The sequence below is a fragment of the Barbus barbus genome (assembly GCF_936440315.1).
Source record: "Barbus barbus genome assembly, chromosome: 11".
NCBI lineage: Eukaryota > Metazoa > Chordata > Actinopteri > Cypriniformes > Cyprinidae > Barbus > Barbus barbus.
In genome coordinates, this window is record NC_136739.1 from 9,403,084 (window position 1) to 9,422,054 (window position 18,971).

General features: G+C 37.6%; 1 protein-coding gene across 2 annotated transcripts in view; it reads left to right on the top strand.

The window, feature by feature from the left end:
• The window catches only part of LOC306876733 (dynein, cytoplasmic 1, intermediate chain 2a-like), a 58,788-nt gene that overhangs the window by 19,852 nt on the left and 19,965 nt on the right, over nucleotides 1-18,971 (top strand). For both annotated transcript variants that reach the window (XM_079428101.1, XM_079428100.1), the window contains exons 6-9: nucleotides 7,997-8,083; nucleotides 8,863-9,025; nucleotides 9,140-9,239; nucleotides 17,708-17,833. In XM_079428101.1, the coding sequence (XP_079284227.1) occupies nucleotides 7,997-8,083; nucleotides 8,863-9,025; nucleotides 9,140-9,239; nucleotides 17,708-17,833 (476 nt within the window). The remainder of the gene's footprint in view (nucleotides 1-7,996; nucleotides 8,084-8,862; nucleotides 9,026-9,139; nucleotides 9,240-17,707; nucleotides 17,834-18,971) is intronic.

Genomic DNA, 18,971 nt, shown 5'->3' on the forward strand with positions numbered 1-18,971 from the left:
CAATATTGTTGACGAATAAAAACGAGACTAAATGTGGTTTACAAAATAAAAACTATGCTAAAATGTCTCTTCATTTTCGTTGACTAAAACAAGACGAAACTAAATGTTATAATGTTATTTCGTCTCGTTTAGTCGCGTTATTATTATTATTTTGCAGTATTTCTGTTTCCAGTGCCTCACTTCAGGTCGCACTGCACAGATGCAGGCGACGTCACTTCCTCAAGCCCCACTTGTGGCATTATTTTGAAGACGACAACAAAGTTAAGTCTGACAGAGAAAGGGACCGATGGCCGGCCAGTCGGGGTTCGTCTTTGAGAGATGTGTGTGTACTTCTAACATGTTTGGTTGGTAAAATAAATGTTGTAAATCCAAATTGGAGCGTCTTCCGTGTCTGGAATGGATGTATTCTTGAGTCTATAAGGTAACAATAATATAATAAGATAACCTTGTTTGAAATGGGTTTGGCTAAAAGAAAATTTTGGTTTCGTCTATACTAACGTTACTAGGTACTTATACTATATTGACTGGGTTAAATAGAATTGTATTACTAAAAAGAGACTAAAATACAATTTTCATGAAAACTAGACGAAAATAGTCATCAGTTTTCGTCGACTAAAACAAGACTAGACTAAAAAGAGTATGAACGTGACTAAAACTAATAAAAACTAAAATGACAGCTTCACACAAAGATTAGACTAAAACTAAAATTAAAACCGGCCGCCAAAAACAACACTAGTTGGAGTCAATGAGTTTTTCTTCTGCTTTACTACAAAACCCAGAGCATTCAAATGCATTAACACTGCCTTCATATGCAGATCTGCCATCTTCTTTGACCTGGCACAAATTAACCAGTCATCCAGATACGCTGATATCCTTATATCCTGCTGTCTCCGTGGTGTTAGTGCCGCTTCCACACATTTTGTGAAAATGCGGGGTGCTAGAGATAGGCCAAATGGTAGAACATTGAACTCGTATATCTTGCCCTTGAAAGCAAACCTTAGGAATAGTCTGTGCTGATGATGGATCTGAATATGGAAATAAGCATCTTTCAGATCTATTGAGGTGAACCAGTCTCCTCTTTGTATAGAATGGAGCATTCTGAATTTGTATTTTCTCAGGTGTTTGTTTGAAGTTCTAAGGTCCAAAATATGCCGTATACCTCACCCTTTCTTTGGGATCAGAAAATACTGGCTGAAGAATTCCTTCTTTGGAATTCTTCCACTGGTACTCCCTGAATTGCTTCCTTAAAAAGGAGAGAATTTATCTCTTCCTTCAAGATGTTTGCATCCTCTGCCTGTACTCGTGAGTGTTTTATTCCCGAGAACACCGGAGGTCTTCTCACAAATTGCAGTCTGTATCCCTTTTGAATCGTGCTGAGTAACCACTGAGAATCTGTGCATTTCACCCAATTGTCTAGGTGTACTGATAAATCTCGCACCTCGTTCAAATGTGGAACTGCGGTAGACTTTCTACTTCTACTTTCTACAGGTGCTTTTAACAATACAGTTTGTACAGGGTGCTTGTGTAACACCGTATTGTGACTTACACAATCTCATTTCATTTGTATAAGAGACTTGTTTGAATTTAGAAAAAGCTTCCCGAGAGTGCAGGCCTGATGGGCGTGATTGTATAGGGCTTCATGGATGGCCACGCAAGAGGCGTTTCCCATAGTGAGATGTCGAGCGAGTCGACCAAAAGTGAACTTGCATCACATGACTCCGGGGGGTGAATAAAGGCTTCCTGTAGCAAATTGATGTTTTGTAAGAAAAATATCCATATTTAAAAGGATCATGTCATGATATAAGCCAAGAGGAGACTGGTTTTCCTTTGGTAAAGTAAGGAAACTTTGCTTCCTTTGCTCCTGTAAACAATTGTTGGTTTTCACGAGACTCACACACGCATACACTACGCCTACATCCTACGTCATTAGCTGGAAAGGCAGGCTCTTGTAAACACGCGTACGACAGTTAGCGGAAGTTACACAAAACATGGATGTATGTTCATATTGGTTTAAATATGGATTTTTTTATTTTCTTACAAAAACGCATCAATTTGCTACAGGAGGCCTTGTGCCAAGTAGTTTAACACTGTGAATATCATCAATTTGCGTTATCTACCCATCAGCCTGTGCCATCTAGTATCATGACAGAACTCGTCATTTCTCTTGGTCAAACAGGATTTTCGCCAATGCTGCCCTGTTTGATTTGGAAGCTGTGCTGGAGGGTATTTTCAGTGAATAATGACTTCTATTTCAGTCAGTTTCTCACAGATGAGCATATGTATTATAAAATTAGTTCACCCAAAAATGAAAATTTGCTCTTAATTGACTCAGGCCATCCAAGATGTTGGTGACTTTTTTTTTTTCCCTTGATTAAAACAGTAAATAGGATTTTAGCTGAAGCCGTGGTCCTTGGTGATGCGTAAAATGCAAGTCAGCGGCTAGGTCTGCACGATTCATCGAAATTTCAGAGTATAGCATGGCACTGTAGTGTTTTACACATCAGCAGCTCATGGCCTGTTGCTTTCAGTGTCTCAGTTTGCTGTAAATGCTGCTCCACATGAATTTTTGTGCTGTTAGTTGCATGAATTGCAGGTATAACATGCATTTAGTAACACGTGTCCCGATCATCTTCCAAAACTTGAGAAGTGAGAACATGAGAAGTGAGAAGTGCTTATAAACCTATTGCCAACAAAATAGAAGCTTTAAGTTTGATGTTTTAAACTTTTGAAAATTAAGTAATTAAGATCCATAAATTAGTATTAAAATTTTACAGTTGTACTGTAAAATAAAGTTATTATTATTGTTGTTGTTATTTTTATTACATTATTTTTATTTTTATGTTACGGTTTTATTTTGCATATTTTAAATTTTTTGGAAAAGCTGTTACTGGGACGTTACTTTTCAAAAGGTACACCTTTGTACCTGTAGGATCCATTTTTAGGTCCCTATGAAATCCGTTTAATTTTTTCCCAAATTCTGTTTTATTTTTTTCTACATTTTTTTGCGTTTTAATTTTTCTGGATTCCGTTTTTTTCCGTTTTAATTTTTCTGGACTCCTTTTTAATGGTCAAATAAAATTTTATTGATCAAAAAGCATGTCTAATTAATTAAAATCATGAAACTTACACATTTTAATTTATTAAAAGTGTAACAAAAATGACACGTTTAGGGCCGTATGAAATGTTTTATTTTTTTTTGCTCACCTTATGTTTTATTGTTACCAAATGCAATTAGCATGTCTAATTATTTGAATGCATACAAACAATTTTTATTTATTTTTACAGTAGCCTTATGAAATGTTTTTCCCTCCTCAGAAATTCTGTGTTGTGTATTTAAATTTTACAGGTTATCAGATGAAGGTATAAAACATTTAATTTATATTTAAATGAACGAAAATTAAACATTTACATTTGCCAAATAAAGGGGATTTACTATTAAAATAAAAATATTTTGTGATTTATTTCTTTAAAAAATAAAGTTTTATTAGTTTTCAAAAGTAGTAGTAAGTAGTTGTAGTATTATGTACATTCTACAAAATAATAGTAATAGCCTATTTCTGGCACAAAGTTAAACCAAGCTTTTATTTTTTTGGTATTTTTAATTTTATTTTGACGGGTTGCCATGAAATACCTTTTAAAGTTCTGTGTGCATATGATATGACGCTAGTTTTACTCAAATGAAATGGTAAAATGCTCATGAAGTGACACCCAGATGAGTTTTGGAGATATTTTCATGTATTTATGTCCTCATTGAGACGGCAGACGCTGAAATGACCGCGAGCGCCACGCGCGCTGTGTATGTAACGTTAACGTTAGTAATCAAAACCGCACTTCTGCTCCATTCACACAGAGACACGCAGAACATGCAGGATTCATATTTAAATCGGCTAATTTGTGGCTTAATATTTACAGATACTAGTCCATATCGCGGTTTGATTTAAGAGTAACGACCTACTTTTGATTAATTCATCCAAACTTTGACAAACTCCGCGACATTCCACGTTAAACTGCAAATTCCGTTTTTATGACATGTTTTCTGCATCGTGGAAATCATAGGGCCCTACATTTTAGTACCTTATTAATACTTTTTAGCATTGTAGTATTTATGTAGTATTTATTTTCATATTTTAAGTTGCAAATGAAATTTATATCAGAAAAAACGGCAATTTGATTTTTTTTCCCGAAATCTTGCAGCCTTACTGTGGACTACTTTTTTGTGTTTTTATAGTGCCATTTTCAGACCGTGATCCTTTTGCTTTTTTATTATATTGAAAAGAGGGGCTTGAATATTCTTTTTTTTTTGAGGAAAGAAAGTCATATGGATTCAGAACAGTATGAATGCAAATAAATGAAAACATTTAATTTTGGGAACTAGTCCTTTAACATCCTTTTCAAATTTTTCCCTGAGCTTTACATTTGTTCAGGCCTCATTGGCAGAGTATTGTCAGAGATGAGCCGTGTGTGGCTTACAGCTGGTCAGGGCAGCAGCTTCATTTAGCTGCTCATGTTTGGGGGTGAATAGCGGTCCCTGGACCCCCTGCCGACTCTCTAATTGCACAGACTTGTGTATCCGGAGAGAGTCTTGACTAAGAGCAGTCAGGCAGAAACCCCTGTGCCATCCCTGTGCCACCACACACACAAATGCAGCAAAACCATCTGCCTAACACACACACACACAGCCGTCAGCTGTCTCAGCCGCTGGCACCTGCTGCCCTGTGTGTGTGTGTGTGTGTGGGATGCGCTAGAATAGTCCCTGTCTCAGTTACGCCGTGAGTCTGTTGGACAGGCTGTAGATTAAGACCTCGGTGACGGCGTAGCCCCCTGTAGATTAGAGAAAGGACAGACTCATGTATGTAGATGCAATGTCCAAACACACTCCAGGTTGTTCTTGGGCATTTGAACAGACTAAACAAGCTGTTAGCAGTCATGGGCTTGTCACATATTCACTGGGTTTCAGGAATTTGTTGGCTGATTCAATTTGATTTTCTTCCCCCACTTATTCTATTTATATTAATCAGAACCAGTGAAATGAAGCAAATCCTTCCACAGTCCTGGTTATTTTATGTTAATGGGGATTCAAGGTGAAATTAACATCTATCACCTGCTAAAAGGTTGGTTCTTTTAGCATAGGGGTTTCCAACCTTTTTTACACCACGGACTGGTTACGTTTGGAAAATATTCTCGTGGACCAGTGGGACAGGGACGGGTGGGGTGGGTTGCTGTTCAGATATAGCCTAATATATATTAGTCTATTATATAGTATTATAATAGCATTATATAGTGGTTCAACACATTATATTGTGTTTTTTTTTTCACAGATCGGATTATTTTTTCAGATATGCAAAAAACAAAACAAATTAAAGCACAGAGAATGACAATGGCGTGAAGGGTTTTTGACATAGGCTAATTTTGTGTATGTATAGGCAACTTGGTATTTCCGGGCTGTCTGAAACACGTCTCTTTTGATTGTACATGCTTTGATTGTGTGCGAGAGTAAGCACGTTTTGTTTCTTCTTCTTGTGGGAAGTCGTGGCCTAATGGTTAGAGAGTCGGACTCGTAATCCAAAGGTTGCAAATTCGAGGCTCAGGTCCGGCAGGAATTGTTGGTGGGGGGAGTGAATGTACAGCGCTCTCTCCACCCTCAATACCACGACTGAGGTGCCCTTGAGCAAGGCACCGAACCTCCAATTGCTCCCCGGGTGCCGCAGCACACTGCTCCGGGTGTGTGAACACACACAGTGGCCGCATGTCACGTCACTTTCACTTGTGGTTTAAAATTGCTTGAACGTGTAAATTGGCAAATTAATCTGTGTGCTAAACAGTGGGGTTTTGTCCACAGATAAACTGTGATCCGTTTAACCCCTAATATCTGACAGATCAGAGCAATCTTTCATTTACTTATTTAACATGAAATTGTCAAATTGCTATTCTATATCAATCGCATACAACGAAAATACCGAATAATTACAACAATCATTAACATGCAATAAATAACAGTGTGTCATATCTATACAGATTTTTCCCAGAACATTCTTGTGACCTAGTAGCAACTCTTCCACAGCCCGGGAGTGGGTCGCGACCCGGTGGTTGGGGACCTCTGTTTTAGCACAATAATTATTTGTTTATCTTACACTCATACATATATTGTGTTCAGTTTCAGGTACAGAGGCCCCAACAAGTATCATTAGATGTTTTTTTATCCACTTCATATAGTTAGATAACTTATATATTTTTAATTAGAGAAAATGGCAGGTAAATTTTAGCTTTAATTTAACCACTATGGTTGATAAGTAAAAATGAAAGTAAATTTCCCACCTTTTGGATTACAGTGGTTTAATCTCAAAAAAAGTCTCAGTATTTTTGTCTCAAAGTCTCTTTTTTAAATTTTTCTTTTAATCAAAACTCAATAGTTTTAGTTTTTCATAACGTTTATTATCGGAATGTGCCACAGTGATCGAGTACTCGGCCATGACAGCAATGATCGATCATGAAAACGATGATACTGGAGAGAAAAAAATTCTGATTGGTTGTAGCAGCACTTTGGGCAGCACCCTGAGCTCTGATTGTTTAGCTTGAAACAGCATGCGGTTCAGAGTATAGACGTGAGAAGAGAGACAAGCTCGGCTTTGAAGTCATGTAGTGATGTCTGGGTTAGCTACATACATATCTGATTAATCTAATATAGGATGCGTTGGGATATTAACATTTATTTACATGTAGCTGAATGTAGTGTTTAGTTTCATGCTAAAATGCAATGCCCGATATTGACTTGAGTTATTTGAGACGGTCATATTGCTTTTAGATGTTTCTTTTTCAAAAATATTGATCCTATAATAATGCAGCAGTGACGTTTTTCGTCATATTATTTGTTCAACAGTAGGCATACTTCAATTAAAATTGTTTTCGTACTTCGTATCGAAAACACGCAGTCGATTTTAGGAATCACTTGATAATGTAGATGAAAATATAGCACAAATCTGCCATAAACATTAATGACACAAGCATTATAATGAGAACTTTATAGAATATGAAATCTATAGTAGCCTAAACCCTGTCCTTGCCCGTGTTTCAGCGCGCTGTTGAAAGCGCATCATGGCGGACTCTCTCTCACTCTCGCTTTAACGCGTAACTTAAAGTTCACTGGAATTTCATAAACATAGCATTATAATGAGAACTTTATAGGATGTGAAATCAGCGCGTTGTTGAAAGAGCATCACGGCGGGAGCTCTCTCTCTCTCTCACTGGCATATGCATCCTTTTGTGCAGTAGGAAGTGTCATAGAACGAGTTTCAGTTTATTGGCATAAAGTCAGCTTCACCTCAGGTAGCTTCTTTTTAATAACATTGCTGCATCATAATCTAACATCTAATCGTGTTAATGTTTTCATAGACATGTTTTCATGTCATTTTTATTTTTAACGTTCATTTTCATAAGTCTTCAGATATTTTCATTATCTCCATTATGACCATGCCCTGCCCCCCGCACACGCCCCGCCCCCCCGAGTACTCGATTAATCGTTTTTTTAAACCTATCGATGATCGAAATAAGAAATTGCCAAAAATGCCCATCCCTAGTTTATAACACTCTCTGACCCTTAGAATTAAAAAGACTGCTTTTGCTACTGTACCTTTAAGAGGTTATTTACATATGTTAATGATTTCTATTACTGTTGGCTGACTTCATGGAATGGTAGAATTGGAATGGTTCCTATTGTACTTAGGCCAAGTTGCTGAACACTGGATAGGTGTTGATACATAAATGTGGATTTTGCTAACAATGAATTCGAGAGCCAGATTGTACAATTTGAAAGAATGTAGTGCTATAATGTTACCATGAGTTGTTTAATAACAATTAACCCACAATAAACAAATGTAATCTTGAAAATACTATATTAACCCACTGATAACCCAAGTAGTGTGTAACATGGGCCCTATAATAAGACAGTTCAGCAGCTCTGGTGTGAATTATGTTTATGTTTGTGATCTTCCTATTGCAGAGGAAGATGAGGAGGAAGAGACCGCACCTCCGCAGCCTGAGGTCGAGGCAGAGAAAGAGCAACCAGTAGAGAAACAAGATGAGGAAGGTAAAGTATTGAACACACCTCAGTGTCCTACCGACTCTAGTGTAATACATCAGTGTTATTTTAGTATCATTGATGTACTGTCTTAATTTTTGCTAATATTTTAATTTAATAAAATTTTTTCATTTTAGTTTGTCATTTTGTTGTGTTTCAGTTGGGTTATTTTATTAGTTACTTCCCTAATCCTACCCAATACCTAAACTTAACAACTACCTTATTAACTATTAATAAATTTGGAGTTTATTGAGACAAAAGTCGTAGTTAATTGTTTGTAATAGCGAGAATTGGACCTTAAAATAAAGTGTGTCCATTTTTAGTTTAATGTTGGTGTAATGGAAACATTGACCATTGAAATATTGACAGTTTAAAGCACACAATTTAGTTTAAAGCACACAATTTAGTGCACCCTGCTTCAAGTCGTGGACATGATTCTACCCAGAGTGTGCATGAAATTTTCAATAGTTTAGTGGTTTGGAATCCATTCTTCCACTTATGCACAGTTGCTCCCTGCGATATACATGTGTTTAGACATCTTTTGTGTAGAGCTACTCTCTTACAATAACGATTAAGCATCTTGCATGGTTCAATACTGGATTGACTGGAACAAACCTGGAACTGCTTCACAGCCATGCTGTTATGGAGAATTAAATATTATTTAATAAAACACTTTGGAAAATTTGTCAACCGCTAGAATCAAGAGTTCAACAATTCTGATGCATAAATGCAATTAATTTCATCCAGTTACACACCTGCCATTGTTTCCTGTATGTTCGTGAGTGTAGCGCCCCCTCATGAGCTAACAGAGGAGGAGAAGTTGCAGATTCTGCACACGGAGGAGTTCATAGAGTTTTTCGATCACAGCACACGTATCATTGAGCGCGCTCTGTCCGAACACGTGGATGTTTTCTTTGACTACAGCGGACGTGACATGGAGGAGAAGGAGGGGTAACAGTCAGCCCTACTCACCTAAACAAAATCACAAACCAGCTCATGTGCACAGTTTAATGTGAGATACTTGTTTGTGTGTGTGTGTGTGTATGTGTGTGTCTGTGTCTCTAGTGAGATGCAGGCTAGGGCCAAACTGTCTCTAAACAGGAAGTTTGTTGATGATCGCTGGTCCAAACAGCGAGTGGTGACCTGTCTGGATTGGTCCCCACAGGTACGTGATCTCCTAAACTTCATTTATGTCAAAACTTCAAGTATAAATATTGATTTTCATGAAATATTTTAGTCTGGTTTAATTTGTTTTTACATTTGAAGCCTTTATTTTCATTGCATTATAACATATACAATACCATTCAAATCTGGGGCCAGTAAGCTTTTTTTAAAGAAATTAGTCTTTTGAGCAACGACACATTAAATTAGTCAGAAGTATCAAATAGATAACAATTCTTTTAAATGGTAATCATATTTCAGAATATCACAGTTTTTACTGTATTTTTGATCAAGTAAATGCAGCCTTGGTCATAAGAGACTTCTTTCAAAAACTTGTAAAAATCTTACTGACACAAAACTTTTAAATGGTACTGTATAATATTTAACAATGATGTAGCACATGAAATTAGGCTGAAATTTAATTATATTTTTCATTAATAGGTTAGTTTTACAATTTATCAAAACCGCTGCTACTGTTGTTCATGAAAACATGAAAAATGATTGGGTATAATGTTTTGGATATTGTTTATTTAAGTAATGGATATAATATGTAATTAAGTAATTAATATATTTTATAATAGGGTCCAGTTAAACATTTGAACATACCTCATTTGGACATGTTTGACATGCTCTTCAAATGTACAGTGCCCTCCAAAAGTATTGGAACAGTAAAGACAAAATTGCTCTGTTGGCTGTGGAGTCAATACATTTACAAATATGATTAAAAGATGAATATGAGACAAAACTACAGAATGTCACATTTTATTATTGGGTGATTCAACTCAGATGTTTTACCTGCTAAGAAGTTCAGCACTTTTAGAGTTTCATCCCTCTATCTGACGTGAGAATAAGTATTGGGACAGTTGCCTCACAGGTCTTTCTAAGTGATCAGCTGTGTCCTGATGCATTAATTCTTCAGATATTAAAAGCAGGGAATGTGTCATATCAGTTATATCCATTACTTCTGTATTCTGAATCTTGCATTCGATGATGACACACAAACCAGGATGAAGACGAGGGAGCTGAGTTTGAGAGAAAAGCAAACAATTTTGGATGCTAAAACAAAAGAGGAAGTCAATTAGAGCTCTAGCAAGAACAAAGGGCATGGAGAAATCAAGAGTTTGGAAACCACCAGCAACCAACAACGACCTGATCGGCTGAGAAAACAACAGTAGTTGATGACAGACAAATCATAAAAGCTGTGAAAATGAATCCTAAAAGACGTGTCTGTAAAATCACCAACAAATTACAGAAAGCTGGGGTGATGCTCTGACAATCTACTGTCCTCAGGATATTTTGACACAAAATTACAGATGCTACACAGCAAGATGCAAACCTCTGACCAGCACCAAAAATAGAAAGGCAAGATTAGACTGTGCAAAAAAGCACAAAGGTGAGTGTTTATGGACCGATGACACAAAGATGAACCTTTATCTAAGTGATGGGAAAGCAAAAATGTGGAGAAAAAAAGGGAACTGCAAAAGATCCCAAGCATACAGCCTCATCTGTAAAGCATGGTGGAGGTGGTGGTGTCGTGGCATGGGCATGCATGTCTGCCTCTGGAACAGGCTCTCTCAACTTTACTGATGACTTACTGTATGATGACAGTAGCAGAATGAATTTGGAAGGGTACAAAACCATCTTGCCTACCAATATTCAAGAAAATGCCACCAGATTCATTGGGAAGTGTTTCATATTGCATCAGGACAATGACCCAAAACACCCTGCCCAAGTCAATCTCCAGATTTAAATCCGATTGAACATTAATTTCACCAGCTGGAGAGGAGTTTAATTGGCTGCATTAAAGGCTGGGAAAAGCATTTCAAAGGATGAGACCAAGAGTCTGGTGATGTCTATGGGTCACAGACTCACTGCTGTGATTGTGCGCAAGGGATCTGCAACTAAATAATAGCTTTTAATCTTTTATATCTGCCTTATGTTCAACTGTCCCAATACTTATTCTCACATCAATGAATGGGATGAACTATAAAAGTGCTGTTCTTTTTATTTGGTAAAACATATATGTGTTGAAACGGCTAATAATGAAATGTGACATTCTTTAGTTTTGTCTCATATTCATCTTTTAATCATATTTGCAAATGTCTGACTCCACAGCCAACAGAGCAGTTTTGTCTTTACTGTTCCAATACTTATGGAGGGCACTGTAGTTTAAGGAGATAAAAATAAGAACACTTCAATTTTATAATTCGATAACTACACACATTTATTTATCATTTGATGTTGTGAAGTGACATACTGCCAAGTATGGTGACCCATACTCGGAATTCGTGCTCTGCATTTAACCCATCCAACGTGCACACACACAGCAGTGAACACACACACACACACCGTGAACACACACCCGGAGCAGTGGGCAGCCATTTATGCTGCGGCGCCCGGGGAGCAGTTGGGGGTTCGGTGCCTTGCTCAAGGGCACCTCAGTCGTGGTATTGAGGGTGGAGAGAGCGCTGGACATTCACTCCCCTCACCTACAATCCCTGCCGGCCTGAGACTCGAACCCGCAACCTTTGGATTACGAGTCCGACTCTCTAACCATTAGGCCACGACTTCCCCATGGTGTTCATGGTGGTTGCTCATGACCCTGTTCACATTTTACTTCAAATTACCTTCACTGGATTTCAAAACAAATAAATAATAAGAGGAATTTGTCTGAAACCGACAGAAATGTTGAAGATCCTCTAAAAACAGTCAAATGCTGTTTAAGCCACCAAATGTGAATGTGAATATTTTACATTTGCTGTATGTTTAGAAGTGTTTTTCAAAGTTGTATCGCTGTATCAAACAGATGATGTCTTGAAGTCGCTGTGTTTAGTTTGACGTAATAGATATCTGGCCCGCGCCTGTAGCCAGATTATTTTGATAGCGGCTAGCTCTGAAATAGATCTGTCATGACAGCAACAGTTACTCACAATCAGAGTATGTGAGCGGAGTGGAACGGTGTGATTTTGAATGGAGCGAGGAGTGGATTTTTTTTTTTAAATCGGAGCTTCATGGTTTTCGCTCGCTCCAAGAGCGCTCCATCACCGCTCCATCACGAGTATAATTCATACCAACGATCCGTAATATAACTGCATATTTAGCAAGAATTCACATTAAACATATTAAGTTATATTTCTCAAGGAATTTATTTGTTTCTTCTGAATATTTTCAGCTGACAGCTGCCTTTTTTTTCTCAGAATTGCGTTATATAAACTCGCAATTGCGAGTTAAAACGTCATAATTCTGAGATATAAACTCGGAATTCTGAGAACATATCAGTCTTTTTTTCCCCCTCAAAACTGGACTTTAACTCGCAATTCTGACTTTATAACTCGCAATTGCGAGTTTATCTCACAATTCTGTGGAAAAAAGTCAGAATTGTGAGATAGAAAGTCGCAATAACCTTTTTTTTAAATACTTTAGACACAGAGCGGTGTTTCTGATATCAGTAGCCTGGTTTCCATCCAAACTTGCGAATTTAACTTATGTGCAAAATTGGAATATCATATAAAATATTTGCAAACGAGCACAGTTTCCATCCAACGAGTCAAAGAGAACAAAATTGTCACTTCCTGGTAAACTGGCACTAAATATCCTAGTTTTCTATAGGCTAAGCTACTGAATATAATAATTTTAATATATGAAAAATTAAGTGCGCCTCAGAGCGAGCAGACAAAACACAATAAATGCTGTCATTTCGGAGGTGAATGCTGCTATTTGGAACACAGTTGTGTAAGAGAATTATACAGAAATACTTTGAGACTTTGCTCAGGCATTTCAGAACGACCATAACAACATTTCAGATGCTGTGGAATGAGATCAGTCCGCTGCTAGTCAAGTTATCCCATCTCATAGCGCAAAGTCACATGACCTTTTTGATGCGCTTGGAAGTTATTTGCCAAATGCTTTTCCATCTCCCTTTATTCGCATTAACCCTTTTTCGCACAAGTCAAAAACCACCTCAAGCGAGGGATTTGTATTCGAAATTTGGCGTTTCCATCACACGTTTCTCATGCGATACTTCAAAATGCGCATTAAAACAGGGTGATGGAAACCCAGCTAGTGAGCTCGGAGTGGAGCGGGAGCGGATTGATTATTATATGCTCGGAGTGTGGAGGGGAAATTGTTGACGCTCCACTCCGCTAACATACTGTTTCGGACACCGCCACACAAACATGGCTTTTTGTTAATGACTGTCGCAAGATTTTACACAGAGTAACAGTTCACTACCAGTTACAAAATGCACTGTCAGTCACAGGCAATTCTGGTTGCATTTTTCATCAATTAATATCTTAAATTATCCTTTGACTATGTTTTGGCCCACCATCTAGTGGTGACATTTTTTTTGGCCCGATGCCAAACTTACTTGCCGACCGCTGATCTAGAGTATAAACCCTCTCAAATGCACTGCACCTGATGTGTGTCCACAGCACAAACAGATGTGTGTGATGTGAGAGAGTGCACAAAACACACACTGAAACAATGCTGTCAATGTGAGTTTACATGAGAAATCTCCTGGTGTCATGCATTTACTCAAGCAATTATTGGCTAAATACCACAAATGAAACTAAAAAATGTCTTAATTTATAAAATTGAATTAAAAACACTGCTCAGTTGTAATGATGTCATGTTACTCCTCAGATTTTTGGAAAAACTAGCTTTCTTTCTGGAAAAGCTATTCTTTTTCACCAATAATGTAATAATTTACTTACCAACATTACATACAGTGCCGTGAAAAGGTTTTTCCTGTTTTGTTTTTTTTTGCATATTTGTCACACTTAAAAGATTCAGATCATTGTAACGTAATACAAGTAATAATATTAATATGCAATTTAAAGCAATTGTTTAATTTAGCTCAAAGGGAATAATTTATGATTTTATAGGGATTTGAACAGAATCACTGTTACGGCGATTCACTGAACGAGCCTTATAACAAACTCTGTACTGGATATTAAAATCCAAAATATAGTGAAAGCACTATTAAACAGCATAGTAACTAGATCGGCAGATTAAGACATTAATTTGTGAGCAGAAAACACAAGATACTTCTCTTTTCAATATAAATCAGATTTTATTTATATAAACCTAAGACATAAACTAAACTAACACATGACCACAAGCATTCACACGGTGCAGAAAGAGAGAAAGTGAGGAAAGGATGAGTTTAAGAGAATGGAAATGTGAAATCCCAAGTTCACAGCAATATGTTCAATTGCATAGACCTGAACAACCATCAATCACTTATTTAACCCTCGCTTTGAGTTTCTCAATGAGGCTAAGATTTATATTAAAGTCACCAATTCAGAACTTGGAGGCGTTACTTGCTTGCTTTGCCTGTGTTACGGGTTTCCTTTGTGTCGTCGTTGCAGACGGGGTTCCCCGAAGTGTCTGATTGGCTGGAAGTTCAGTAGTCTTTGAAGTGAGGTCTTGGGCGTTGGCTGAGGATGCGGAGTTGGTCTGGTCGAAGTTTGAAGCGAGTGCAGTCAGAGCTGGACTTTGTAGCAAACTTACATCAACACACGAAACTCCACGGAAAGACAAGAAACTAAAGTAAAAGAATAAAAATAAAAGGATGTAACGAGACTAAGTTGTTTTCTTTCCATCGCGGTAGCAGCTGGCATGTGGGCCAGAGCACACTCAAAGAGCAGCACGCGGTGGCAAAAGTGAAGCACAAAGGGCGTAAGAGAGACTAAGAGAAAGTTTGGATATCCTGAGTTTTTAAACTCTGCTTTCAGACCGTCCCATCTGGACGTCTTGACCAATTAGATACTGTCCTTGCTTGGGGTATTGCTTTGTTTCTCCACCCCACTAATAAATCATTGTTATCTGTTCAGTCAGAGGTCCGAACTTTACAGGCTCTTGCAAAGTATACTTTTGAACATCGAATTCTATAACAAGACTATGATATATTTGACAAAGAATTGATTGGAAGAAACATTTAAAGCATGAATTTTCAAACTCATACATACCACACATGCATCTGAATCCTTCAGCTATTACCACTACATACACAATGAGTGATTAAAACAAGGATATTCAAATGTGTGTTACATACACAATATGCAGTTATGCATAGAAATGATTAGTTTCATTAAAAATTGAAAATGAAAGTATTTTATGTAGTTCTATGGAGAACGAAGGCATGTTCTTTTAGACAAAGGAATTTTGGTTTGGTCTGTCTTCTATGTGTGGAGACCTGCCCAAGAGAGTCTGTAGCTCGTGATTTTCTATCACAGGTTTACATGTGACCATCAGTCTTGATTACTTGCAACAAATTTGACAGTCTCCTTCTTGAATTGGAATTATTAATAAGTGTCCTTTTGTCTCAATGTTGCAAGCTGTTTTGTGAAAGAGGCATGCTGGTTAAGTTTGCTTCAAACTAGCTGGTGCTCGGATTTGGACAGATTTATTACATCCTGTTTCTTGGAGCCTCTCTGAATTCCAGCTCCTCAGGTTTCAATGTTCTTATCGCCTCTTCACTTTGTCTGATTCAGTCTCTGATATCTTACATCATCAAACAAATTTTAATATTACACAAAGATAACCCGAGTAAATACACAATGATGATTTCATTTATTTATTCATTTATGAAAAAAGCTACATGAAAAAGTAATTGCCCCATAAATCTAATTACTTGTTGTGCCACCCTTTGCTGCTACAACTGCAATCAAGCGTTTGCAATAACTGGCAATGAGTCTTTCGCATCGCTGTGGAGAAATTTTGACCCACTCTTCTTTGCAGAATTGTTTTAATTCCGCCACATTGGAGGGTTTTTGAGCATGAATGGACTGTTTAAGGTCATGCCACAGCATCTCAATTGGATTTAAGTTCGGACTTTGATTTGGCCACTCCAAATTTAGTTTTTCTTGAGCCATTCAGAGGTGGATTTGCTCTTGTGTTTGGGATCATTGTCCTGCTGCATAACCCAAATGCGCTTGAGCTCACGAACTGATGGCCGGACATTCTCCTTCAGGATTTTCTAATAGAGTGCAGAATTCATGGGTCCATCAATTATGGCAAGTCGTTCAGGTCCTGAAGCTGCAAAGCAGCCCCAGACCATCACACTACCACCAGCATTTTTGACTATTGGTATGATGTTCTTTTTATGAAATGCTGTGTTGGTTTTAAGCCAGATGTAACGGGACGCACACCTTCCAAAAAGTTCAACTTTTGTCGCATCAGTCCACAGAATATTTGCCCAAAATTCTTGGGGATAATCAAGATATTTTTTGCCAAATGTGAGACGAGCCTTTGTGTTCTTTTTGGATAGCAGTGGCTTTTGCCTTGGTGATGTTCTCCCATGGATGCCGTTTATGCCCAGTCTCTTTCTTATCGTTGAATCATGAACACTGACCTTAATTGAGGCAAGTCAGGCCTGCAGTTCTTTAGATGTTGTTTTTGGTTCTTTTATGACCTCCTGGATGAGTCATTGTTGCGCTCTTGGGGTTATTTTGGTAGGCCAGCCACTCCTGGGAAGGTTCACCACTGTTCCAAGTTTTCTCAATTTGTGGATAATGGCTCGGACCGTGGTTCGCTGGAGTCCCAAAGGCTTAGAAATGGCTTTATAACCCTTTCCAGACTGATACATGTCAACTATTTTTCTCATCTGTTCTTGAATTTCTTTAGATCGCGGCATGATGTCTTGCTCTTTAAGCATGCTTCACTTTGTCAGACAGGTCCTATTTAAGTGATTTCTTGATTCAACAGGTCTGGCAGTAATCAGGCCTGGGTTTGGCTAGTGAAATTTAACTCCGCTTTCTAAAAATAATGTGGTTAATCACAGTTCTTTCATGATTTAACATGAGGTGTCAATTAATGTTTGCACGTAGGGCCAGGTAGGTTTGGACAGCTTTTTTCCCATAATTTTTTCCCATTTTGTATTTACTTGCATTATTCTAGTGTAATATTACAATTTGTTTGATGATCTGAATCTTTTAAGTATGACAAATATGCAAAAAACAAAACAAAAACAAGAAGGGGGCAAAGCCTTTTCACGGCACTGTACATTTCAGTCTGAATATAGCACAGGAGTTGTTTATTACTTTTTTGAGTCATATAGGGTTAGAACAATGTAAGGGTAAATTATGAGTAAATTATTTCTTCTTTTTGGGTACAACTGTTTTATGTAGCATTTAGTTTGCATTTCAAATTATTAATATTAAAAAATATATTTGTCCCAGTGACAGTTTTTTTAAAGCTTTTTTTCCATGCATGTTTGTAACAGGTAGTCCAAAGAATGAACTAGTGAATGAATGCATGCATACATACATACATACATACATACATACATACATGCACACATACATACATACATACATACATACATACATACATACATACATACATACATACATACATACAAGTGGATGCTTGTCAGCCAGAATAAGCTGTAACCAGACTTGATCCTGGAAGTCAGAAGTTTTTCTTATGTAGTATAAAGTCAGTTCTTGACCTGTACACATGTGTTTACAGTATCCAGAGTTGCTGGTTGCCTCTTATAACAATAATGAGGAAGCCCTACATGAGCCTGATGGAGTGGCTTTAGTCTGGAACATGAAATACAAGAAGACCACACCGGAGTATGTCTTCCACTGTCAGGTACGCACACACACACACACACCTGCCTTCAATCAGCAACGACTGACTTCTCACTCCTCCACGTACACACACCTCCTGAAAGCCATCCCACATAACATGATTGTCATATACAAACATCCACACACCAGCCTGAGATCTCACGGGTGGGCTGCAGCCGGATTTCCTTCCATCCTCTCTTCCTCTCTGTATCTTTCTGTCTCCCTCTCATTCCCCTGCACACTGTGATTTCACTCTACTGGCATTCACACACACACTTGTGATACCTTAAAGGAATAGTTCAAAAACTCTCATGTCATCACAAAGCCATGACTTTTCCCTTGCATGGATCACAAAAGAAGAGGTTTTGAAGACTGTTTAAGCTTCTCTCTTCCATACAGTAAAAGCGTGTATAGCACTTTCTAATATTCAATACTGAATACTGCTTAACCCTCCCTGTACATTTAAAATCTGCATACATCTTTTGCATTCCTCGGGTCAGTTTTAACTTAAGCTTATTAAACATTCATAAATTAATCAATTTCAAACCATGTTAAAATGTTTAATAACTGTGTTATTACTATGTTACTACTTTATTTGCACAATTTTGTTCATAAAAGAGGAGAGATTTGTTTAAATTTCACATTACGCATGCAGGAAAGCTAGTGTGATGCAAGAAAAGAACGCATCAATATTTTAGGAATTTTATTTAAATGTATAATTAAATGGAAAATATAAGAACATATAAAATTCAGTTGATTTAAAATATAAATGGTGATCAGACTCAACCCCACAGATTTGAATCCTTCTAGCCATTATGCTGCATTACAAACAGTACAGAAGCGAATTGTAGCATTTCTTTTGGATGTTTTTCACTGATCAGTTTTGTATGTGATGAGTGTTGCTGTATGTTCAGTGTTGGCTGTGTGTTTGGCCTGAGGTGATCTGCCTGGGACGGCCTGAGTAGAACCACATGTGCCACCCTCAGCAACGGACATACACACACACACACACACGTGGAAAAACTCCAGCAGTATTCACACACACTCAAAGAGGTGTGAAGTTGTTACTTTTTCCATCTTTTTGCTGAGTGTGTTGGGGCTGGTTAACTCTTCTTTGATAAAAGTGTGAGTTCAGCTTATTCAGTCAATAACAAAATTAA